Here is a 25,280-nt window from a genome sequence, read left to right as displayed (position 1 = left end):
CCAACCGCCCTCCCTTTCGGCTTTGTTCCCCCCGACCCCCACGGCGGCGTTTCACGCGAACGGACACCCCCGCACCCCACGGGCTCTGCGCTGCCGCACGCAGCCATTCTGCCGCACCTCCGCGCTCTCCTCGTGCTCCTCGCACCCTGTCTGCACCTTACAGAATACGGGATGCGTTCTGCTCTTCGCGATGCGGCGTGTACCCCACATCTCTGCTGTCCCCATACCGTAGGGCAACTGTGCCGATCCAACTCTGCGCCTCACAGCCTCCCTGACAGCCATGCACAGGTCACAGCATCAGCCCTATCCCCCACTTCGCCTCTAAGCAGCACGGAACTATTTCCTCGTTCTAAGATGTGTGCTATTGTTAGCTGAAACACCGGGAGAAACGCATCCATCAGACGAGTGCTGTGGCCTTAATGCTCACACAGCCCGAAGAAACACGGCAACTCTGCAGTCAAGGCTGACCTCAAAGGCATTTCTGGCCTTCCAAACACAAGCTTTGACAGGAAGCAATAGAAACCATCAAGCTACTCCCTTGATTAAGCAAAGCAATTAATGCTTCTGTAAAAAAGTACGCATTCACCTGCCCATAGGAATGCTGAATTATGCCAGAACTCCATGCTAGAGAGCCTTGAGTCCTTTTTGTTGTTCTATTCTGGGCACATCCAATACAATCCACTCCCCTGCCCTATCAGGAGGGCATGGCACAGTACATAACCAATATTCACACTAGTTCTCGTCATAGCAAAGAAAACGCAGATTTCATAGGATTTCCGTAAGCCTGCACAAAACTGACCCTCATTCGTGTCAGGATTCTAAGTTCAGCAGTTGTGACAAACTGTTCTCTACTTTCAAATAATGAGGTCATGAGCAATCATTGAGCATTTATATCAATTCAGAGTGCTGACATCTTACCTGCTTAACATGCTTGAAATCTGTTGAGCAAAAAGTAGCAATGTGTTACCTGCAAGCCCTGCTTAACTGTACAACAAAGACACATACAAACAAACCAAGCAGGCCAGTATCACCAGGATAGTTTTTATTTGCTCCCTGAATTAAATAATGGCAGATACAGAAAACTCAGATACCATTTCTCCAACATTTACAAGGCTGAGCTTGCACTGTAGAAAACAAGCAGTTATGCACAATCCTGGCAACTGGTAGTGTGAGTGCACAAGATGGCCCTGCAGCATCAGTTTGGAAGAGGCAGCACCCCCAGCCTCCAGCATCCACTGCTGTCCCCTCACTGACATTTGTGGCACCATGGAACAGCCAAGATCCTGAGTGGGCAGCTCCAGTGCTTATTTCCCCTCCCTCTCATGGGGTTTATTCCATGCTCCTCCTGAAGGGGCAGAGGCAAGGTCAGAATACCCAACTTATAATCCACCTATGAACAGAAGCTGCTCCTGAAAGGCTGCTCCTGAAAGCAGCTGGTTCACAGTCAGTGCCCACAGAGCAAAACACAGGCGTAGCTGTGCAGCAGGAGGAGCTAGGCATCTCTGCTCCCTTTTTATTAAAAAATAAACCAATAAACAAAGAAACAGACACTGCTAAAACAATGTGTCTGCTAAGCTGGGGATGTGTAGATGTAGTAAACTGTACAGCATTTCACTGAATAGCATCTGCTATTAGCCAACCCCTGTTAGGGGAGCTGAGTTTACACCATCCCCTGTTCTAAAGAAAGGGGAAACACATCGTATTACCAACTCTGCTGTGCAACCTTTCTTTAGATACTAGCACAGCAGATGGCAAGAGGTTCTCCCTTTTGTAAAGATCACAAACACCGTCTGGACTGCAAAGAGCCTTGGGCATCCTAAAATAACTAACTGTATCTTCTCAAGGCACAGGAACTCTGGAGTCCCAGTCCTGCATTCCAGATTCTAATCCACATGCTTCTACTTACCAACCTTGCCAGTGTCTCTTCAGCAGGAGTTCTCTTTAGCTCCAGAAGCAATGACTCCCAATAACTTAGCTGTATGACCACTCTTCCACGACCCAAATGGTTTGATTTACAAGGATGCAGTATGCTTTTGCATTTATTTGCTCCCTTTGTATTAGTAACAAGGAGTTCCCAAAAGATAGCTTACAGTATACCGTATCCAGGCTCCACAGGGATTCTAGATGTCATTGCCTCCTGCTTTTCCCATATTTTTTACACTGTGCTGCAACCATCCAACATAACGTGCCACTAGGCAAGCAAGGGAGGCAGGGAGGGAGGGAAGTGGCAAAGTTGGGAATGCTCAACACAATTAGTGATGGGATTGTCAGTCACTTTGATGTCAGGCCCCACAACTACACACCATGCACTGGCACTGATCTTGCCCTGCCCACTCAGCCCAGAAAGGCAGTGAGAGTGCCTCTTCTCATGCCAAGTCACCATGTCAGTCTTGGTCGCCATCAGACGACTCTTCTTCTGCCTCCTCCAGCCACTGGATGAACTTCTGAAGCTGCAGACAGAATTAAATGTAACTGGGTCACAAGTGACAAACAGGTGCTGGAAACACTCAAAAACTATACTGTGCTGTTGTAAGCACTACTACTGCACATAATAACAGATTCACTGGATTCCTCCAATCAGTTCCCACAACATTCTGTCAGATGACAAAAGCGCGACAGTTTTCCAGAGCTCAAGGGAGGAGAGATGACAGCAGTGCCTTAGCTAAGACGCTGGAAGCTCTGCCAGGAGAAACCTACTCCCTCATAGATTGCTATGAAAAGGCAGCCTGTTTTTATCTTGAATAACCAGCTGAAAGCATTGCTGACCTAAACTACGAGTTGACTTTGCAAAGACTTTAAACAAAGCTGCAGTTTCTCAGAGATTGCTTTCTTCCCTTCCTCCTCTTACCATCCATGGAGGAGGACTGGAACAAGGCTCAGCCAAACTGCAGCAGAAAATTCTGTCTGATGGAGGGGGGAAGTTATATGCTCCTTTGCAATGTAAGCCAAATAGAGACCGCTCATTACTGCAAATGCTTAGAAATATATGCAAAAGGGCTGGTGAGCCAGGAACGAAAGCTTCAAAGGGATTGCATGGGACCAGCGAACAGGGCACTGGCCTAAGGCCCATTTCAAATGGGTGCTGACTTAGAGAAACTGTGCTGCTACTCCAGAAAGCACAGGCCTCATGCTACAGAACCCACTAAAAACAATGCTCCTCTTCTCCTACCTCCATTCTTCATCAAAACAGGATGATTATAGCAGAATGCACAGAAATATCCATTTTGGACAGCAAAGTTGCACTGTTCAGCATTTAATACACATTACACATTAATAGGCATTACTGGCCTACTGTGCAACGGCAGCTGCTCCACAGAAGGTGACAGTGGCATTGAACTCTGCAGTTCCTTCTAGGAGCTGTTGTAACACACACACACGCACAATAAACTCCACACTTCTGGGACTTACCCTCTGGTTTTTACGAAGCTGCTTTCCCTTGTCAGATGTGTCCCGCAGAGAGAACCAGTTGAGAATTACATCTTCTTCCAGAATTTCCAGCTGGTAAAACGTCATCAACACCTGCATTGATTAGAAAAGTACAACAAGGCTCATTATAAACTCTTTCAGGATGAACTCACATCCAAACTGCAAGTCTGCATATAATTTATGGCTCCTAGCTCCATCTTTAAGAGAAAACAATCCCTTTGTTTCATTTTGATTTTGATGTTAAAAATAACTTTTTTCCCTATTAAGCTTTATGCTACTGGTAGCTGGATGCTATGACACATGGTGAGTCAAAGCTCAAGCCCCATCAGCTTCAGCTCTGTGGTTGCCCACAGCTCTCAAGCATACCCTGCAACAAGAGGCCACAGGGGGTGCCATCAGTTCAAGATGTTGCTTTGGTTCTCTTTTTAAAGCACCGAAAAACCCATCCAGCAAAGTAGGTCAGACCTGCCCTATGCTCCCTCTTCCTGACAGTTCTCTCTTAAAAGTGCCTTATGGCAGCTGTCAAAGCAATTGGTCGTTTGACAGCTCAAACTCCTGCCCAGTGCAGTGAGGGTAAGATGCAATTAGTCTTTCTCAGGGTGCCTTTGTGCTCTGGCAGAGCAGGCACTTTGCAGTTGATCTCCTTGCGGCAGAGCACTGACAAAGCTGGCTGCCAGCTCCAAACATAAAGCGTCACTTCAATTCTCAGCCTCCAGGGAAACCCAGGCTCCTAGGACAATGGACACATGCCAAATAATTGCTATAATTCAATGACATTTTGGCTCACCAAACCTCAGGGTTTTGGCTCTGATCCATGCTAAGTGCTTTGCCATTTGCCAGAAACTCCGTAGCTGAAGTTAGGATTATTTTTTGGGGGAAACCAGGAGTTAGCAAACCTTATGAGAGCTCCTCCAGAATAGACAGGGGCTACCTGAGACGCTGATATGGGAAAAAACTTTCAATCTAAATCAAATACTCTCAGTTTGAAAGGGCAGAAAGAATGCATGGACAAAATACTTGTAGGTAGGAATATACTGAACGTTCTAAGAAGCAGGGAGATAGGTAATAAGCCACATGTCAGCTCCTCTTTATTTCCAGTTTCACAACTAGGTCGGCCACAATAATACATTCTTTTCTTATTCCCAGCATTGCTTGTTTTGCACTCTAAAGTAGAATAAATCATTTGCAGTTAGATCTCAGGCACTGCAAGTAAAGAGGTGTGGAGAGTCGAGGCCATTCACAACACCTCACAAGGGCACCTAGGTTAGAAGCTGCAAAGTAACAGCTCACTTCAGGCTTCATGCCAATATTTAATAATTACCCTCAGTTGTGCTCAGTCATACGCAGACAAAAAAAAGAATTGTTACAGCTAGATTTTCTATACACGCTCTCAACTAGACCCCAATTTTCTCTCCTCTGAAGCAGAGGAGCTGATGATGTGAACAAGATGGATTTCATCACAACTGCAGCAAAAACAAGTCCTCAGAGCTGGGAGCGGATACTCACTTTAGCTATTGATGTGCAAAGACTGTCGTGTTCCAGGAAGAATTCCTCAATGGCAAATAAGGCATTCAAGTGATCTGATGAACGTTTTATGTAGTTCTTAAACAATGGGGTCCAGTTCTTCAACAGCTGCAGGGAGAAAGCACAGAAGGGTTCCTGAGCTGTGAGATAGATGTGTGTGCTCAGCCCAGCTTCTCAGCTGTGCTGCACTGAGAGACTGACCCAGAACAGCATTTTACAAAACTTTTCAGCTGACCAGTTAATGTACTTGCCCTATTCTGTCCATTAAACAGATGTCTGCACACACGAGATATAATAACAAGACCTAGTTTTATCAAACAACCTTGAGAACATGTTAGCGTTCTTGGTTTTGATTCCCTGACTGGAATACTGGATCATCACAATAAACGTGTTTAACAGAGCCTTCACATCACTTCACAGCAGACTAATACACAGGGGTATGCACATGTTCTCTAACTTTCCACCCAAAAGCAGCTAACGTTTTAGTGGAACTTCCTTTTGAAGCAGAAGAGCAAATAACAACAAAGATAAAAAGAGAGTGCCAAGAAAATTACCAGTTTCCAGTAAGCAAAGATCCCTTTGTTCCCTGAATGCACAATCCCATGTTGTATACTCTTGCATGATATTACAGAGAGGAAGGATCCCTACCAGAAACCTGAAGAGATGCACCATAGATGCTAGCTGCTGGGCAGTGCAAACACTAGCCACCTCACCAATTACTAATGCTTAGATTTTAGAAGCCCAAGCACTAGCTTGATGAGTTGCTAGAATTGCCTCCCTGAGATCTTTTTAGACACCCTCACCTACATAACTTTGTTTGATACTGCTTTGGTAACAACAGAAACACAGCAACTTCAGCCACATTGACCCAAGGTGTCCCTACAGTCTGGGAAGGGTCACGTTTTCTGTACCACCTCTGCTTTACAACTTGTACAAGAGCCAAACAAGACAACTGGTATACTTCAAATTGGATAACTATTTCTCAGACCTCTACATCTCATCTGAAAAATACCCACAGGCATATCCCTTTACAGATGGTCATTTCTTAAATTGTTGCAACACTTAGGAGCTTCATGTTCAGGAGCCAGCACTTCAGAGCACATACTGTAGTTTCAAGTGAAATTGTACATCATAACTATGGCATTTCCACAATTTCCCCATCTGAGCTGTCTGAGACTGCTCCACCATTGCTCTTGCACAAACAACCCACCTTCCTTGAGCATCTCCTCACCAGAACTGAGCTACGAGGAGATTAAGAAATGTGATACAGATCTCCAAAGTTCAGTAGGCTTCCAATATTCAAGACTCTTAAAATTCAAGTATTCCCATCTCATACAAAATAACTTTGCCATATGTAAGCTGTTATAAGCAGATCTCAGCCTGACACAACTACTGACTGAGGCCATTTTAGCTGCATAGCTACAAACTTCAGCTACATTTTCATTACACACTAATCTATACCAAGCCAGTGCTTGGAATTCTTAGGATGTAAATATTAGTAACTTAAAGGACTGCATTTTTTCTGACTAGGCAACTACAAGTTGTTCGCTCCTCTAAGAAACTTGGTGGCTGTTTTTTAAACAGGAGTATTTGGAGACTGAGCCTCACATCTATGCCTAGGAAGATTATGCAGCACATCCTCCTGGAAGAGATTAAGGAGCATGTGAGATGTGGAGGTGATCAGAGACACGCGGCGCAGCTTCACCAAGGACTGATCATGCCTGACCAGTCTGGTGGCCTCTCATGATGGAGTGATGGCATCAATGGACAAAGGAAGGACAGATGATGTCATATTTGGACTTATGCAAGGCCTTTGACATGGTCCCACACTACTTCCTTATTTCTAATTTTTCCAATGCCTTGGAAAAGATCCCACTGGGAGAGGAGAGCTCCCTGCTGCCCCAAGGACAGGACTTATGATGGATTGGAATCAGGTTCCTGGAATGCGGGCCCATAAAGACAACTCTATCAGTCCTTTTCTTATCTTTTCTGCAATTACACGTTCAACCACCACATAGAAAACAGGCAATAATCAGAGGTACTGAAGAAGCGCTCCCCATGCTTGCAGTCTGAGTAGAGTTCCATCAAGCAGGTACAAAAATTTCAGCTCATTTTTACTTCTTTAGAAGACAAAAAGGCTGACAAACTCGAGGAGTTCAAGTGGCTTCAGGCTTAAGAAAAAAGACTTAGCAACCAGGAAGTACCTCAGGCAGACTCCTACACACCAGAAGACAAGCCCCAAGTAGAGTCAAATGGAGCAGCACTCACAGGAAGTAATGCTGAGAAATAGTTCTGGGAGTCCAGGTTTGCATCCAGCTGCTGTAATGGGAACTCCAGAATCACTTTACTGAGCACCTGCATCATCTCATTCAGACTGATGTTATATGCATACCTGCAAGGAAAAAGGCACAAAAAAATTAAACATTTCACAGAATCTCATCTTTGCAGACTGTGGTTCCTCACAGAGATATAGTGGGAGACATAAGTCAAATCTTCTGCTCATTTTTTTTTTTTCCCCAGGTCGTCACTCACTCTCCTCCCCCCTGCCCCCAAAACAGAAAACCTACCTGGTGTTCACATAATGTACACCTTGCATTAACCTTGTGTAAGACCAAAAGTCCTGAAAATCTGCTATCGCAGAGGAACAAGCTGTTGCAGGGACAGCACCCTCATGTTTACTAGAGTGCTGCATGAATACTGTTGCGCAAAAGAAGGAAAACAGGTTTGCATTTAAGAAACATTAGGTAAAAGGCACTCTGATTACATGTTCCAGACTTGCTGCTGTATAAAGACAAGCCACAGGCAGCTGGTTGAGCTCTCCAGTGTAAGAGCTGCAGTTCCTGCACAAACTTACATGAAATTGATGCTAAGAATTGGCTTGCTCTCTTTTGGTCCATAGTTACTTACCATAAATCCACCTCCTGTTACAGAATTAGGGCTAGTAAAGCTTGATGACTGAGGAAGCTATAGATGTGTTAACACCTATCAACATTCAGTCATAATCTTTGATCTGCATTTCTCCTTCTGCAACACTGGCAAAATTAATATGTAACAATCAAATACAGGTATCTATGTGAGTTCTATTTCTCAATCCACTGCAAAACACAACTGATCAGGACAACATCTTCACAAGGGGACACTCACTTGAGAGAGTTGATTTCCAGGACCAGGTTGTCACAGGAAATGTTTTCTTCTTCACCCCTCTGTAATGTACCCAGAACCTCATTCTGGAAAACTAATAGAAGAAAAGACAGGTAGTTCGACATGTCAAGGAAGAACAGATTCTTCACACTGTTCCAAAGAAACCATGGTCTCAACAAAAGAAGCCTTCTGATATGGAAATCTATTTGCTTACCATGAGTTTGCACAAATCCACACAAAGTATACTTTAAAATAGTGGTATAATTCAAATAAAGGAAAAGATCTGACAGGTATCACTGATCTAACCGTTGGTGCAAATCAGTACAAATCTATTTATCTTTGCAATCTTTCAGAGCAGTTTCTATTGTACTTGCACAATCAATTCCTTCCTATTCAGAGAAACCTCATATTTCCTTACCTAAAGATATGAATTGAAAGCTAGAATTTATTAATTTCCTTTGGGCAGATTTCTTCAGGTGAAAAAGGTGAGTTTTTCTTTCCCTGTTTTGTTTGAACCCATTTCAAACCCACATTAACTTCACAAAACAAAAAAAAATAAAGCATCTCCGCCAAAAGAGGCAGCTACTACAAGAAAGTTATTGAGTACAGTAGGAGTAAACTTGTTCTCAACAGCCCCATCTCTCACCTTTGATGTCGTCTAGCTGAGGGGATGCTGCCCGACTGTCTGGCTCCTCAGAGCCCATGCTCAGGTCGCTGTCTGACTCACTCTCTTCTTCTGAAAGCATAGCTGGGCCTGATGAAGAGAAGACAACATTCAGTGCTCAAAAGCTGCAGTTGTCACATATGTGAAAAATCAGGTGTTGCAGAGAATTCACAATTGAGTCAGCAACTATCTGTCCTTGCATGGAATATTTTACTTACAGGTCCAGATGGTTAGAATTGCTGCAGAGGAAACACTACAGCTGGCACTGGGACAAGAGGACTTTTATTTAAGAGTCTGCAGGCAGACAGCAAAGGACAGGGACAGAAGCAAATGCATCTCATGCAGACTGCTGACTCATTATAGAGCAGTGTCAGCACTCTGTCACTAGCTGGAAGAAAACCAGAACTCAGAAGAGAGAAAGCTCGTCCCCTCTACAGGAAGATCTGGTAGCCCATGGTGTGCCCTTCAGAGAACAGACAGCTGTGTGCATTCATGCAGGTGAACTATCTTTCGCAGAGCACAGGAAGAGAGAACCCAGCCCATCACTCTCTATGCAACCTCTCATATCCACACACAAATCCATTATCTGGAAGCCAGACTGCTTCATGAAGCCCAAGCCTTATTCTGGGAACTATAATCAGTGTTCCACTCAGCAAGTTTGCCTGACACTGAAAGTCTGTCTGTCCATCCCCAGGTTAACCACACTAAACTCCTTCTCACCCCATAGACTCTGTCTCTGCTCTTCATCATCTTCATTTTTGTCATCTGCTTTCCAGAGGTAGCCTCTGCCTTCTGAGCCTACATCCTTTTTGTTGTAGCCTGAAAAAGAAAAAGCGATTAGAAGGTAGATTTCCCCATAAGCATGTCCAATAGCAGTGTATTCAAAATACACTAGTGAAATCTGCATTCTACTGCTCCTAAACACCCTACATCAAGAGACTGATAGGAACAGTATCTCACAAAGCCCTTGGACACATCTTACACCTTCCTTGAATGGAACATCGTTTTCAACTTCAGCTTAACTTCAGGAAAAATGGAAAACAGATGAGTCCACACAGATTTTAGTGCTGGGATACAAGGCAGAACACCCCACAGTTCAACTTCCACCAGATATCCTTGCTTGACTTACTGAAAGCACATGTTCCAAGTTGAATGCAGTGTTAAGTTCCTGCCTGCAACTGCAGAGTATAGAACAAGGAAAAGACTCCCAAAAGATGAAGGGCAAGTCCTTTGTACATCTTAAGAGTGTGGAGCCAGAAATACTCGTACCTTTCAGCTTCACTTTGCTCTCCTCCTTGTTCACACCAGAATCATCACTGAACTGATCGTCATCCTCCTCCTCCTCATCTGGTGGGTGTAGAGAGATCACTGTGCCCTCTGAAAGAGTGATGTCAGGACCAACAACCACCTGAAAAATACGTGCAACGTATCTCAGTGAAGTAATACCCTGACTGCTCCTTTATCTCTCCATCAGAAGGGAGGATAGCAGCTCCAGAAAGGCTATTCCAAGGGAGGGTGAAGACAGCACTGCTGGACCACATATCAAGCTACCCTAGCCAACCTGCTTGAAGGAAGAAGTGGGAGCAGCAACATACCACCACCTCTGAGAAAATACCTGGAATAGCCCTATATTCTGGTATGGCCAAGGAAAGCAGAAAGCAGAATAGAAACATAGCTTACCTGTGAGGAGAGGACACAGTGAGGTTTTAGCTTTACTTTCTCCTTCACTTCAGCTTCATCACAGATAACAGAATGCTGGATCTGCACATTATCTGCTATGTGCACTCCATCCCAAAGAAAAGCTCCATCCAACGTGACTTCATTACCTGTTACACATTAACAAGTACAAATACTTTGATCAAGACAGACTGCTATTCTCCTACAGTATCGAGTTCACTAGTAAGCATCTTACTGAATGTAGTACTAAATGCCCTTGGATGGATAATGGATGGTAGATGAAAACAAACAAAAAAAGCAGCCTTACAGGCCTACATCCACTTCTCACCCAAAGCTAAAAGATCAGTTAGATCTCTGTGGATGACAAACAATTTGACAATACCAACTGACATTTTTGTTTTGTACAATCACAGCCAACTCACAAGCAGAAAAAATAGATCCAGAACATGAAAGCAGGAGTACCATGAAGCTCACAAAAACAGGGACAGATATCCTTTATTTGTAGGATTTGGGCAGGTAATAATTCTAGATTATTAAACACTCTCTACTGCATTAAGCATTCTCTACTGCTAAAAAAAAAATAAATCTATTTGCATGCAGTGCCTTTCACCTTTCAGCATCACTACCATACCCTGAAAATTTGTCCTCCACGAGAAAAAGTTTTTCTCCTTTTTTCCCATTGGAAGTCCTTAAGTATCCAGCATCCTTCCCCAGAGCCACATGCACTTGAAAAATAAAATCCCAACAACTCGCGCCCTTATCTGGCATGCCATGCACACCCCCCGTTCTCGTACTCACCTATCCTGCAGTTCTGCCCAATAACACTGTTCATTATTGAGCAGTTGCTGCCAATGACTGTTCCCTGCCCAATGAGTACGTTCTCTTTCAGCATGCTGCCATGACCAAGGCTAACGTCCACTCCCCGGTAAATGTTGTGTTTAGAATGGGTATAACTCTGATTCTTGTCATCAGTGAAGTTCATCTCTGGAGTCAAAGGATAAACCCAGCGCCTGATGATGTCAGAGCACACAGCTTCATACATTAGTAGGTTGCATATGTGAGCACCATACTCTTCTGTCGTTACATGCATATGGATTTGGTTCCCCAGGATCTGGAAACAGGATATGTCAGAGGATTCTCTAGTCCACGGTAACAGGATCTCCCTTGTAACATTCCTCTCCTTACCTCCTCATTCACTAACAGACCACGCACAAAGTCATCCCGTGTCTGGTAGTCAAAATTGTCTGTGAAAAGCTCAGCCACCTGTCAGGAATAAAATGTAAGGCAGTAATGTAATTACAGAAAAAGTGGCCAGGGAAGTCAGTTAATTGATGGTTTCTCAGTGGTTCTCAAAGAGATGACCTATGTGTTATAGGACAGTAATGCTCTTGCCCTGAATAAAGCTTTGATTCCCACTGGAAGGAATGCTGACCTTCCCATCTCTTCCCCCTGTCTTAGGATATGAACAAATTCTGGTTTTCAGAATAGACAAAAAAAAATTTTAGCACCTCCAAGATGTCCACCTAGCCTTGCTTTGTAGTTTTACTTCTAAAGCAAGGCTCGAGACCAGCCTTTTAAGACTTGGAGGAAATACTACCAAGCCTAATCTGGAATAACCCTGACTCTTAGCCTAACGTGGTAACAGCTTTCAAGTACACTTTCAGAGTGTAGCCATCAACTCTGCTCCATTCTTGACTTCTCTCTAAGTGAAACTGCTTACTTTCCAGATGGTTTCATTTCGTGCACAGTTACTCAAATCTACTGATGCATGTACTGTTTAGCTCTGCCTGGGCTTGAGTGTGGAATGGCACACAGACTGAGCTCTTGCAGTCAGCACAGCAGTTCCACAACAGCCTAGCTCAGTCACTGAGCACAAACTGGGAATTCTGGTTTCCAAATTCAGGAAACAAAAGGCATCCCCCATCTATCACCAGTGCCAAGGAAGCAATGCCAATTGAATTTTGGATTCTCTGACGAGCAGAACTCACCTGTGGAGAACAGATGCTGATGTGACAATCTAGCAAATCATGGCGCACCTCAACATTCTCAATTGAGTTCTGAAACAGACTCTGTAAGGGGAAAAAATTCAGAAGATCTGAGTGTCTCACCCAGTACTGACCCCCAGAAGTCTTCTACAGGTCAGAAGTATCATATTGATTGAATTCTTAAACGAGGTGCTGCTCTGGAGATCAAAGAAGTCTACAGTCAACACTGAGACACAAGCTTAGCAGGCACAGCTGTGCATCAGTCAGCAGGGACTGCCCTCATCCTTACACAATGCAGTTCTCCAAGAAACAGCTTGTACATCAAACCACCCCTTTTCTTTCAGGAGGCTCCTTATTTTCAGTTGCTAAAAACTATAAATGTACAAAGAACACTAATAAATCAAAATGCAGTATTAATAGTTTTCATACCTCCTGTGGATTTTCACAGCTTTTTTTTTATTTTCCCTTTTTGATTTCAGGCAATGATTTGTTCATTCGAAGGTTAAAAAAAGTCTGCTGATCACTGATTGAGGATGAAAGTCTTAATTCCGAGTTGAAAAACATCTATTTATCTCACAGGAGAAAATACCTCCACAGATGTTAACTGAGCACTTAACTAACTTAATTACTTAACTAATAATAATACATTATTAGCAGAGCCCATAAGCTTTCTAAGGAAACAGTACAAATAGAAGAGGTGAGTAGTACTACAACTTGCATCTCCTGTAATTCCACCCTGTGCCAGGCTCAGTGTCACTTAAAACAGATTATGTATGGCAGTAGCATAGGAGCTCCATATACTGCTGTCATAAACAAATCATCTGTCAACAAAGATCATCCACCTCCTTTGTTTCACATAGCAGAAAGAATTCAAACTGAGTTTGGAGAAATGTCTGCCCCATCTTCAAATGCTGAAATGAGTCCCAGCGCTATTTCACCAAGCCTTAAATAAAGCTAAAGGAAAAAAAACAGTTCACCAAGAGTTACTTCCTATCATCTGCTCCTCCAAAAGCAGCAGCGAGAACAGTTTCCCAGCCCTCACTCAAGGAGTATTTCCTTGGGGTGGGCTGCTTCACTACTGCAGCCCTTTTCCACCCATCAGCTTCCAGACGCACCATAGGAAAGCGGAAGCGTTTCAGCCCCTGGGTTCTCTGATAGTGGAGGACACGATTTGTGGCACTATCCATAGCAATAACAATGTCATCCTCTTTGCACCTGGCATGGTGACCAGGTGAGGACTCCTTGAAAATCATCGTCATCACAGAAACATTCTTTTCCATCTTACGACGCAACCTAAAAAAAACAATAAAGAAAAAAAGAAAAAAAAAAAAGGACAATTTTAAAATAATTCTCCAGACAGTTAGAGCCCAGACAAGCATGAGCTTCTTTCAGCACCTACTTGTGCTCTTCCAAGGCTCTGGATACATTGAGGTTGGATACCACATCCCCAGTGACAAGAATGAAGTCAGACCGAACAAGGGACTTGGCATCGACGTCTCGCAGCACATCACCGAGGGAGCGGTACAGCTCTGAAGTCACAAACCGCACTGTGTTGGGAGAGGTGTGGCGGCACCACTTGGATCTTCTGAAGGACAGAAATACATCAAAAAAAGCATTAAAAGGCTATTTCCTGTAGACAACACAGTAGGACACAGAGTTCCAGAGCACGGCACATCTGTCAGTGAATGCACAGAGAATCCCATTACAGAGAGCCCTCCATCCACACGCTTAGGGATGTCCATTTATGTGCAGCAGATGAACTGAAGAACACCAGACTAAGACTGAAGTTTATGGGAATTTAAGAAACCGACTTTGCTAAAAACCAAGTGTGACAATGGAGAAATGAAGAACGTTACACACAGCCCAACGTTTTTTCTCTGAAAACAGTACAGAAAAGACCGCATGCCTCCCTTTAGCATGCAAAGCTGCAGAAAGTAAAGACAAAGGTGCTGTCGGACACACCTGCTTCCATAAACTTCATTACACATCAAGACAGGGCGTAATGAAAGGGCTGCTACTGCAATTTACACAGCTAGCCAGGCAACTCCTGCATTTAAATGCGTCCCCAAACACAGAACCATTTTAAAACACTGAACAACCACACCAAGAGTGGTCTTTTTTGAAATGTGTTAGGAGGCACTCCTTGAAAGGCAATCTATAGCACATGGTTTTTAGCAGAAAGATCAGTGTAATATAAAACCTTTGAGATTTGTTGGAGGATAAAAAGAATATGTTCCACAATAAAGCTAAAAAGAAAAAGAGATTCTTACTGTAAATGCTCTTTTATCTCAGCTGACTTCCAACAGCAGAAAACAAAGGTTTCTTCTACTCCAGTTGCTGTTAAGAACTCCAAGGTATAATCAATCATGGCCACATTTGCCATAGGTAAAAGAGCCTGAGAAAAAGAGACATGCAGAGAACTGAATACTGTACCTCAGTAGAAGAAAGTACCTCCCAACTTCAGCACATAAGACTATCAGCAGTGTACAAAAAAAAAAAGTGAATAACTGCACTATTTCCTTTCAACCAAAATATTCAGAGTGAGCCTAAGCAGTGAGAACTGGTTTCCGATGTTCCGTTGGGTCAGATCCTCACTTCACAATGGAAGGCATGAACAAGGTAAGGTTATCACATACAAAGCTCTTTAACAGGATTTGAATGAGACTAGAAATAGAAAAAATCCCAGCATGCCAATCCACTGACTCAGGCTTCAACTGTTACAAGAAAAACCTGTCAGATGTGAGTGATGAAGCCACAGGAATACGCGTGTGCAGAATACAAAACAGTAGAAAAAAGAAAAAAGACCCAGTCTGATGCAAAGTAAGTATTCCCTTGTCTTGAGACTCAGTTCATGCCTTTAAACCAAGTCACTCATTTACAACTAAATGCTGTCTTACTGCACTTTAACTCTTTTTGTGATGTTTTGTTGGAGGCTTGATGCTATGAGGATAATTATGACTACCACAAATATTTAACTAGCAAATGAGCTAAGGGTACTGTTCAGACCTAAGCTCTCTGGAAGCACACTTTCCTTCAACACACGGCTTTCTGATCCAGGTAACTGAAGTGCTTTCTCCATCCATTTTGCTGTCCGTATTATTCCACCCACAACAAAGACTTCGCTTATTTCTTTGACAACACTGCACGACCCGCCTCTCCCTGACATATGGCAAAGCCATCACCGCCAGCGCAGCGCAGCCTCCCGAATGTGGCCGCTGTCCCTTCAGAAAGAAGCGAACTGCCAGAGGCTTCTGGGCCCGACAGCAGCCCGAGCCCTACCGGGTACCGCGCACCCTCCCAGCAGGGCAGCGGGCGGAGAGGAGGAGAGGGTTTCTCACCCGCGGACGGTCTTTGGAGATGGGGAAGAAACGGCGGTTGAAGCTGTCGGCGACCAGCACGGCCTGGAGCGGCGGCGGTGGCTCCTCCTGCGGCTCGGAGCCGCGGGCCGCACCAGCACCTGCCGCACGTTTCGCGGTGCCGCGGGCCGCCATCTCCTCACGCTGCCACCACTCCGCCTTCCGCTTCCGGTCCTGCGCCGGAAGTAGCGACGGGAGCTCAGCGGGCTCAGAACGCGAGAGGTGTGGGCGGGCGGCGCATGCGCAGTGCTCGCATCTCAGCACGGCAGGAAATGGTGGCGGTGTGTTTCCTGCATGCGGCCGCTTCGCAGGTGGTCAGCAGGTCGAGGGACGCGATCCTGCCTCTCTGCTCTGTGCTGGTGAGACCTCACCGCAGTAGCAGTCCAGATCCGGAGTCCTCGGTACAGGACGAGCATGGAGCACGTCCAGAGGAGGGCCGCAAAAATGATCAAGGGATGGAACGCCTCCACGGGGACGGGCTGAGGCTGATCAGCCTGGAGAAGGGGAGGCTCCGGAGAGATCTGAGAGCAGCCTTCCAGTATCCAGCGGAGGGGCTATAGGAAAGTTGGGGGCAGACGCTTTAGCAGGGTCTGTTGTGATAGGACAAGAGGAAACGGGCTCAAACTAAAAGAGGAGGGATTTAAAGTGGGTATAAAGGAAGAAAATAAGTGTGGTGAGGCACTGGCACGGGTTGCCCAGAGAGGTGGTGGGTTCCCCATCCCTGGAGACACCCAAGGTCAGTCTGCACGGGGCTCTGAGCACCTGATGGAGCTGTAGATGCCCCTGTTCAGTGCAGGGAGTTGGATTAGGTGGCCTTTAAGGGTCCCTTCCAACTCTAGTGGATCTACAACTTTATGAAGTCCTTTCTAAAGTGCTTCAACATCAGCCTCATGCTCAGAAATGAATTGCTGTATACAGTACTTAGGGTAGAAAGCACACCCTCAGCTGAATCCATCCTCTTCCATGTCTGTCTGCTGCCCACTTACAGCACTTCTGTCCTTCTTGCCAGCACTGGATGCTGCAGGACCTCGTGCTTGCTGTCCTGCACCCGACACTTGTGCCACTCTCCCAGGGTGGCAATTCAGCTCCTGCTGTTCTTCCTTGCTGGCCTCTCCTGGCTTCTAGTTCTCTCACTTACTATAACCCACTCTGATGAGCTGCCTGCTCTGTTCCTCGTTGCTCTCATCTGCCAGCATCTCTGCACCCACCCATTTACTGACCAGCAGAGACCAATCTGCTCAGGACACTTGCACCCACTCCATCTGAGATAGGACCCTTCTCCAGGGTGAACACACTTATCAGCCCATGCACAGTGTGCTCTGCCCGTTCTGCTGACGAGAAACGAATGGAGTCACAACTCAGTCAGAGTGACAGCACTGTCCCTGTGTTATCATCAGCCTGAGCAACACCTGTGTCTGAGCAGTTTTCACTGTGAATTGGAAAAGATAGTAATAAATACAGCATCTCTTTCCACCAGTTGAATTGCATATCATGGACTGATTTAATAGAAAACAACTCTTCTCTATCTCCCGAAGGACTCTGCAGTATTGGATATTCCCTGCATTTCCCTTAGCTGTTACAGTGTGGTGCCATCTGCCCCCAGGTACTTGTGACAGCCCCTGCTGTGCTTTATGTATCTTGTGACTGAGTTACTTGACCTTAGACAGTGGTTTAAAATAAAGCGGCAAGGATGGGCACAGCAAGAAAATAAAAATGAGCTGCCCTGGAGAATTAAGTTGTTCCCATTCTGTTCAAAAATAGGTGTCTGCATCCCCTTGGGAATTCTGTTGCCACAGCAAAGCAGCTAACCCCTGAAAAACAACAACAAAAAAACCCTCTCAGATTGTTACAGCTTGAGGAATTAGCCAAGCTGTGGATTTGTCATTGCCTGAGGGCAGGACAGCACTTTCCTTCCTGCCTTTGTAGCATTAAAGGTATAAACAGAACCAGAAATCAGGTCTGATCCAGCCTGCACAGCCACTGCCGATGTCAAGACTGGGCACACACAGCTTGATAGGACAATCAGCAGATTATCTGTATAATTGCATCCTGTTCTCTGCAAATGAGGCAAATTTCCAAGACATTGCCCTGGCAAATTGGTAGGAGCAAAGGAAGGCAAATCAATGTAATTGCTAATGAATTGAACTCAAAATCAGTCTGATAAATATTCCTCAGGCTTTGCAGAAACATTTCCCTTTAGTTTCAATGAGGACCTGCAGGCCAGTAGCACTCGCACCAAACATTTTTTGAAAGCAATATAATTGCAGGGGAGCTTTTAAAATTGAAAATAGCTCATGGAATCTGAGATGAGGCTGTACTGGGTTAGACTGAATGTCCACCAAGCCCAATATGCTGCAACAGTTGGGCAGGAGGTAGAAGAAGCCATGAACTGTAGGGCTTTTTTCTACTCCTTCACCCCTTGGAGCATCATAGAGCAGCATCCAGCAGCTCTGGGAATGATGAACTGCAAGGATGCTCTGCTTTCTGGGGATCCTCCTTCCAGCCTCTGCCCCTACATAGGTAACTGTTTTTCCCCCCCCCTCTGTGATCACTTGGTATCTCCCTGGCTTTTCTCTCTGCATAGAAGATGCTCTACAATGTATCGCTAAGCCTTGTCAGGTCCTATATTAGACAACTTAGAGGCTCCACATCCCGAGTGGGAGCTGTGTCAGGGATTCCCAAGGATGGTGAGAACTCACAGTGAGGAGGATGACAGGAGGTCTGCATGGAGGAACCACGTATGTAGCACAGGATAAATTTCCCCTCACTAGATGGCACATTCTGCCTGGTGGCCAATGCATGTCAGAGGTGACATGAGGCACTTGGTACAGGATGTCTGACACCAGGGCCAACCTGGGCTTACCCACAGTGGCTGATACTTGCTTGCCAGGTATAGAGAGGGGTCCACCTACCTGAGCTGCCCCAGAGCTGCTCCTACCCCTTTGATAATGAGCAGGTGATCACAGAATCACCAAGGTTGTAAAAGACCTTCAAGATCATCCAGCCAACCATCCACCTATCACCAATAATACTCACTAAACCATATCCCTCAACACAAAATCCAAACGTGATGGGACATGCATCCAACCCTCCTGCGTGCCTGAGCAGCTCTGTTCCCGACTCAGGATTTGCATGAGCACCAAACCAAGTCTTGCAGGTAAAAAGAGACCTGCAGACCACATGTAGGTCAGCAGAGGTGAAGCCCAGACTGACTCTGCTCTGCATCCCAATCCTCCCACGTCCTGGGCTCCAGCCAGGCTGGCAGCAGGAACATTGACTCACAGGCTGTGCCTTGTTCTTTGCTCTTTCGTCCCCTCTCTTCTGTTTCTCAGAAGCAGGTTTCTGCCAGATGAACTGCTGGGCTTCATCCACTCTTAGCATCCTGCTGCTCCTTTGTTGACAGCCTTGAAGAGTGGAGAAAAAGACAACAAGCCATCCAGTCGGCACCTCCTGGGGTTATCACATGCCACAGAATGCTGCTTGCAGAACTGCTTGGTAGCTTTTTCCACTAGCAAGGTGCTGGGCATCATTCACCTGCCAATGGGCAAGATGCACTACTGCTGCCATAGCTCCCTGCACCTCAATTGCCCTCACCTTGACTGGGCTGTAGGGTACATTGCCCTGCAAATCTGCATTTTTTTGTCTGAGTTTCCAATCCTTTACAAGCACTGCCCCAAACCTTGCAGTGTTCTTGCTTTCTCCACATAGTCCCAGCTGACAACAAACTCCTAATGTGGCTCTTGAGCAAAGCCCATGTGATGGGATGCCCTGCCTCATCCCATAGGATGTCGCTCCCATCAACCCTCACCAGCTGCTTTCCTGAGAAGCCCCACTTTGGGTGACAGTGCTCACATCCAGCTGACAGACTTGTGCTCTACCTGGTGTTCTTCTGGTACTGCTGCTTGTGCTTTGGTTCCATCCTTTGCTGATTCACCTTGCTGGTCACTCAGAGACCGACAGGGCTCCAGGCACAGGCTCCTCCTCACTTCTCAGCAAAGACACCCTGTCTGGAGAAAATGAATCATCAGCCATCTGGCTTGGCACATGCCCCTGGAGGCAGCCACCCTGTGTGACCCCAGAGGCTGCTGAATGCTAAGGAGTGAGATGGGTTTCCCATCAAGGGACTCAGCTGGAGCCATCATGGCCAGTGCTCCCAGTTACGAGGAGGAAGACTTCGTTTGCACAACACCAGGCGATCACATGGGGAAGTGGTCAGACCACGTGAGTTGAAGGGTTTCCTCCAGGTTTTTATGGGGCACTAGGGCCTCCTGTTTTCTCAACTAACCCTTCTCTAGTTCTGACCCAATGCAGATTCATGAAGCAGAATAGCTCTTCCCAAGCAAGTGTATGAAGTCAGCTCAGAGAGGCTCACCCTTTGGAATTAGAAGCAATGGCTGGTAGGAAGCAACCTGCAGGCTGAGCCTGGGAGAAAAAAAAGGCATTTTCTTTGGTGCTACAGCAGGAAAGAGTAACACGGTGGAAGCACAATACAAGAGTGTAACAACAAAAGAACTAGCACAAATGGAATGGTGTTACAAAGCAAAAGTGCTCACCCATCTCCAAAGATCTAGGCTTACAGGAAAGACTCTACAAAGGAGGGATCTTCAACCAGAAGTCCTTCCCCCCCTCCTAGCAGTCAGCCCTTAAATGAAGTTTAAGAGAGGTGCAGCCTCCCTTCAGGGTGCACAGATCAATTGCCTCCACCTGTGCTGACTGGGTCCTTTCCCCAGGTGCTCAATCAGTGGTTCAGGCCATGACTCAACAGTTACCATGCATTTGGAAAGCCAAAGGGCCAAGCAAGACATGGAGCTTCGCAACCATAGCCTTGGGACTGAAGGGATTGGCAGGGAAATGTCAGTTTTATGGGGACAGGGTCTGTCACTTGCATCATGAGAGGGGAATTTTTGGTGCTAAGTCAGAGCTGCAGGGACACAGAGGGAATTCTCTGGATTTAAAGAGCCAAGATGGCTGAGAAGGATAACACAGGACTTCATTTGAAGAGCTGCTTGGCTGGCTCCAGCTCCCTGCCACCCTATGTTGTGTGCAGATGTTGCTCTGTTCTTGCTGTCTTGCTCAGAGCTGGGGCTGCTCCCCATCTCCTGTGCAGAGGGCAAGGTTTTTCCTCATCTCTCACCTCCTCCAGCGGAGGAAAAGGGCTCCTGCAGCATCCTCTTGGAGTTCAGCCCTGGCTCTACTTGGAGGGGATGCGAGGGGAGAAGAAATCGCTCTGCTGCCTGCTGCAGCCCCAGATGCATCGCTTTGGGAAGGAGGCAGCCCCACTTCCCAGGCAGCCTTCTGCCAGAAGCCTTTGATCAAGGCACAGCTCCCTGTGTGCTGCTCAGAGCAGAGCCCACGTTTCCTGTAACCCTTCCTTCCCTGCACAGCTGGTTCTCTGCAGGAACAGCATATGTATCAGAGCCCCCCATCCAAGGGCTTCATGTTTCTACTCCACTGCTCATTTTGTTTTAGAAAAGCTTTGTGTTGGGGCTGCCTTAAGATCCAGTGAAGGGGAAGGGGAACTTTCTCAGGGAGAGCTGTGCAGCCTGCTTCCATCACATCAAAGCCAGCCAGTGGTCACATTATCTTGACAGATGTTGTACACTACAGATCTGGTTACTGTACTGATGTTTCCCATGGAATCGCTCCAACACTTCTTTTTGTTTGTCGAGGATATATTTTAAAATATAACATTGCAGAAAAGCAGAAGGAAGCAGCAGATTGATGACCTTTTCCTGGTAGTGCAGAAGTGCTGGCTCAAGTTGCAGTAGTACCAAAGAAAACAGAATATTTGGAAACCAGAAAGAAATCAAATCTCTTGGATTGCTCCCTGAGAGCAGCTTCTCCATCTCCACAGCTGCAACACTACTTCACGTGCTGGCTTTGATTCCCTAAAAGGATGCACAATTTCTATGTCTTTTCACCCTTTGAACATGGAGTGAAGCACTGGTCACATCACCAATCATAACATTTGATTCCTATGCCTGGAAGTTATCAAACTTGCTTCTGGCTTGACGCTGTCACCTGAGAGGAAATCAGCTCCACAGGGCAGGAACGTGATGCTGCATGCTTGGCCACAGCCAGTGCTGTAGGTATGGAAATAAGATGAGCCCAAAGGCACTGCAACCAAGCTGACTCAAGTCTGGTGCAAGAAGAGCCCGGATCCTGGATCCCTGCACGCACAGGCACAACTCAGATCCCCTACAGCTGGTAGCAGACAGAGCATCTTACCCACAGGTGAGGCTGGAGTTCAACCAGAAACTTCGTCTGAACTGTGCCTCATCCCTGTGTGTCTGCTCACAAGCAAAATGTGCTTTAAACCAACTCTGCTTTCCTCTGTGTAAAATGCTGCAAAGGCACAGAGGAAATAGAGCAGGCCTTAGCTTTTTGTACAGACAGAAGCAATGGCACCAGGATTCACAAGGCAGCACTGGGGGTCATTCCTCCCCTTGCAGGAAGAATTGCTGTCACTTCAGAGCAGAAGCAGATGGTGGCTGATGTTACCTCCCTCAGACAATGAGGTCTGATTGCTTGAAATTGCCAACAGTTTATTTTCCTTTATTTCAGTTTTCCATTGGTTCATTCTTCTGCCTTTAAGAGGAAGCCTGGTGCTGCTTACTGATGAAGGTTTTTCTTCACAGCAGTGGTTTGGGACTTTGCTCTGCTTCTTATACACAGCAACTCTCCTTTGCCTCTCTCACATGGTTTCCAGCAGTTGTATTTTTTAGATGAGAAACTGAGCCATGGGATTAAGGTGTGATACACATGGAATAAGCCGGTGGCTGAGCACCATCCTACCCAGGAACAACGCACTGATGCGGTGCTGGTGCTTCTCATTCTTACATCCGTCAGTGCTGTGCTCTCAGTCCTAGGACCACAGCTGGGCCAGTCTCAGTCAGCATTAGGCTGGGCTTATTATCCTGAGCGTTGCCACTCCTTGAGCACCATTCCAATCTCTGTCCTGCAGCACGTGGCAGCACAGTGCTTTGTTTCCAGCTGACCTGACGAAGCCCTGATCACATGCAGCAATTTTCCTTTCGGAGGTTGCAAAACGCCTGAGGACTGCCTGTATGCAGAACGTGGGACGGGCATGTGACACTGCTCCATTTGGCAAAGCAAACCTGCTCCAGACATATGTTTCCCCATTCTGGGATTTCGGTAGCTTTAACAAACAGCCCAAAGGTTTCAGAGGTTCAGGGGTTCTTCACTGCAAGCCTCACCTCGCCTGACCCGTGCTGAGGCCCAGGCTTTGTCCCAAACCTCTGGGTGTCCCACAGCCCAGCTGATGGTGGGCTCTTTGTTCTCCTAGTGATGGAAGTGATGGTGCCTGCCTGGCACAGAGGGTGAGTTCTGCCTGCAATTGGTGACACACTGTGACCGCATCCTGGGAGCCAAAGGGAAGGTCACACTGGCCACATCCTGGTCACCACCGCTGCTGCATAGCCCCGGCATCTCCAGAATCAACATCCTGATCTGAGCACAGTGTTCTGAGGGGTGGTGTCCTCTTCTCTGGGGCCAATGTTGCACCTCTCGGATGAGAGGAGTTCCCATTCCTACTGCTGCAGAGCAACCAAAGCTGCTGCTCCGCATCTGCAGACCATGGATGGCTAACAGCCAGATTATGGGTACAGATCCCAAAGCCAAGTGCTGGGGTCCCAGCCACCAGTGTTCATCCAGACACTGCTCTGACCTTTTACTGTTGAGCTGTTTGGCCTTTCCACTGACTTTGTCAAGTAAGCAGCCACAAAACCAGCCCAGGCTCGAGCCTGGCTTTTCCTCACCTCTCCAGCAGGAGCACACAGGCTCTGCCTCAACCTATGCTGCAACCCATGCTGCTGATTTCCATCGATTACTCATTAACTGTGGGTGTGGAGCAAGCTGTAGGAGCAACACAACTTGGTAGCAAGCATAGGTCTGCCTCAACTTATACTCTCTGGGCAATGCTTTGCCCTTGGGTTGATCTTGCTCTCTGAATCATCAGGTTTGTGGAAGAAAGATCGAAAAATCTGTGTAGATATGAACTGCCCTGAACTGGTTTTCTGTGCCGGATTATGCTTTAAACGTTGCAACAGCTTTGAAAGCTTCTCCCTGTAAGAAAAAAAGCAGATTTTATGTTGGTTGCTGCTGGGCATTATTTCTATTTTACTCTCCTAAAACCCAAAATAAGCAACATACGAAACAAGATGGTGAACTTTTTTTGTGCTCTCTCCTGACCCAAATGATGAATTACAGCCCAAATTTAATCCACATGGCGCAGCATTGCACCTCTCCTGCACTCTGAGAAGCAGAAATGCTGCAAAACCAGGGCAGGATGATCAACACCTACGAAGTGTAGCACTGAAAGGCATTTGTTGCAGAGGCATGGCTATTTGGAGAAGGTGTTGAGATGAGGGGAGCGGTGTCAGCTGGGTTGTGAAGGCTCGGCGCCAAGCTGGGCTGCAGGGAAGGGGAGGAGGGACACAGCTTTTTCTCCCAAACGCTGTTCACAGAAACACCAGCAACAGTAGCATCAAGCCAGGATGGGTCACTGCCAGTCCCTGACTCAAGGTCAGGCTGCACCAGGCTCAGGACAACCAGATCGAGCTGTGTGTGTCCCTGTGCATGGCAGGGGAGCTGGACTAGACAGCCTTTAAAGATCCCTTCTAACTCAATTCTATGACTCAATGATTCTATGATTTACGAACTCCTGCCTCAAGCAGGTCAGAAGAGGGGAGGATTAATCTTTTCTTTGGTCCGAGCCCATCACATCTGCTCTCACTGCGGAGAACGGCAGTGCTGAGCCTGCCGGAAACCTTTGTGACTTCTTGCTCCTGTGTGAACCACGGCCGAACCCATCGGATCCATAACTGCTCTTACGTGGAACGCGACCAAACCCATTGATTCTTAAAATCAGCCGATCGCTAATTATGCAACGACATTATCGCTGATTATCCACGCCTTTGTTTGCAGGAAGCCGGACTGTGCTTCCCAGGAGACAAACCCAGCTCACGGCTGTCCTGCAATCGCTGGGGGGCGGCGGGCACGGAGCAGGGACAGCACGCAGCCTGCGGCCGCCCAGCACTGCACCCTCAACGGGCCGTTGGAGCGTCCGGCGGCCCCGAGAGGCCGAACCGGCGCTCTGCAGCACGGGACACCTCCGTCCGATTCATTTCTGAGAGCTGGGAGCGGTGGGAGTGGAAAAACACCGCTCGTGAGGAGGGGCCGAGCCCCGGGCGCGGTTACATAAAGCCCTTCAGCCAGGCAGCGGAGCGCGGCTGCAGGCGGGGCGGTGTCACACGAGGACAGGGGATGTCAGCACATAGCCAACGCCGCCCCTGCTGCCGCGGGGGTGATTTACAGCCTTTCGGCGGGGAACTTCCCCTTCGCGCGGCTGAAAGGCTGTAAATCACCCCCGGACCAGCAGCCGCTGACAAAGCCAAGAGAGAGGCAGGGCCGTTCGGCGGCACCGGGCTCGGCATCGCGCGGGGTGCGGGGTGCGCGGTGCCGCCCTGCATGGTGCCGCCCCGCATC

General features: G+C 46.9%; 1 protein-coding gene across 2 annotated transcripts; it reads right to left on the bottom strand.

The window, feature by feature from the left end:
- Nucleotides 1–1,020: 1,020 nt before the first annotated feature.
- EIF2B5 (eukaryotic translation initiation factor 2B subunit epsilon) lies at nucleotides 1,021–20,195 on the bottom strand. Of its 2 annotated transcripts, XM_031555163.1 has the most exons (18): nucleotides 20,146–20,195; nucleotides 19,652–19,780; nucleotides 19,056–19,177; nucleotides 14,688–14,812; nucleotides 13,817–14,002; nucleotides 13,533–13,710; nucleotides 12,421–12,501; nucleotides 11,618–11,695; nucleotides 11,231–11,543; nucleotides 10,436–10,581; nucleotides 10,025–10,163; nucleotides 9,476–9,574; nucleotides 8,738–8,845; nucleotides 8,095–8,185; nucleotides 7,219–7,342; nucleotides 4,933–5,058; nucleotides 3,409–3,519; nucleotides 1,021–2,450 (listed from the first exon to the last, which is right to left on the bottom strand). In XM_031555163.1, the coding sequence occupies exons 3-18, from the start codon at nucleotides 19,152–19,154 to the stop codon at nucleotides 2,385–2,387; spliced, it is 2,070 nt and encodes a 689-aa protein (XP_031411023.1). In that variant the 5' UTR covers nucleotides 19,155–19,177; nucleotides 19,652–19,780; nucleotides 20,146–20,195; the 3' UTR covers nucleotides 1,021–2,384. The 2 variants fall into 2 exon arrangements, with proteins under 2 accessions (XP_031411023.1, XP_003209217.2); XM_003209169.4 differs by lacking the exons at nucleotides 19,056–19,177; nucleotides 19,652–19,780; nucleotides 20,146–20,195 and adding an exon at nucleotides 15,756–15,944.
- Between the last annotated feature and the right edge of the window lie 5,085 nt (nucleotides 20,196–25,280).

Source organism: Meleagris gallopavo, chromosome 11 (assembly GCF_000146605.3).
Source record: "Meleagris gallopavo isolate NT-WF06-2002-E0010 breed Aviagen turkey brand Nicholas breeding stock chromosome 11, Turkey_5.1, whole genome shotgun sequence".
NCBI classification, from domain to species: Eukaryota; Metazoa; Chordata; class Aves; order Galliformes; family Phasianidae; genus Meleagris; species Meleagris gallopavo.
The sequence above is the reverse complement of the archived record's forward strand: the minus strand, read 5'-3'. Positions and strand labels throughout refer to the sequence as shown.

Excerpts from the sequence above, each read along its gene's own strand:
- EIF2B5 (XM_003209169.4), bottom strand. The coding sequence starts at position 15,908 with ATGGCGGCCCGCGGCACCGCGAAACGTGCGGCAGGTGCTGGTGCGGCC. Across the intron at positions 13,711-13,816 it reads AGAGCCTTGGAAGAGCACAA|GTTGCGTCGTAAGATGGAAA; the intron begins GTAGGTGCTGAA and ends TGTTTTTTTTAG. Across the intron at positions 8,846-9,475 it reads GCAGAGACAGAGTCTATGGG|GCCCAGCTATGCTTTCAGAA; the intron begins GTGAGAAGGAGT and ends TCTCTTCATCAG.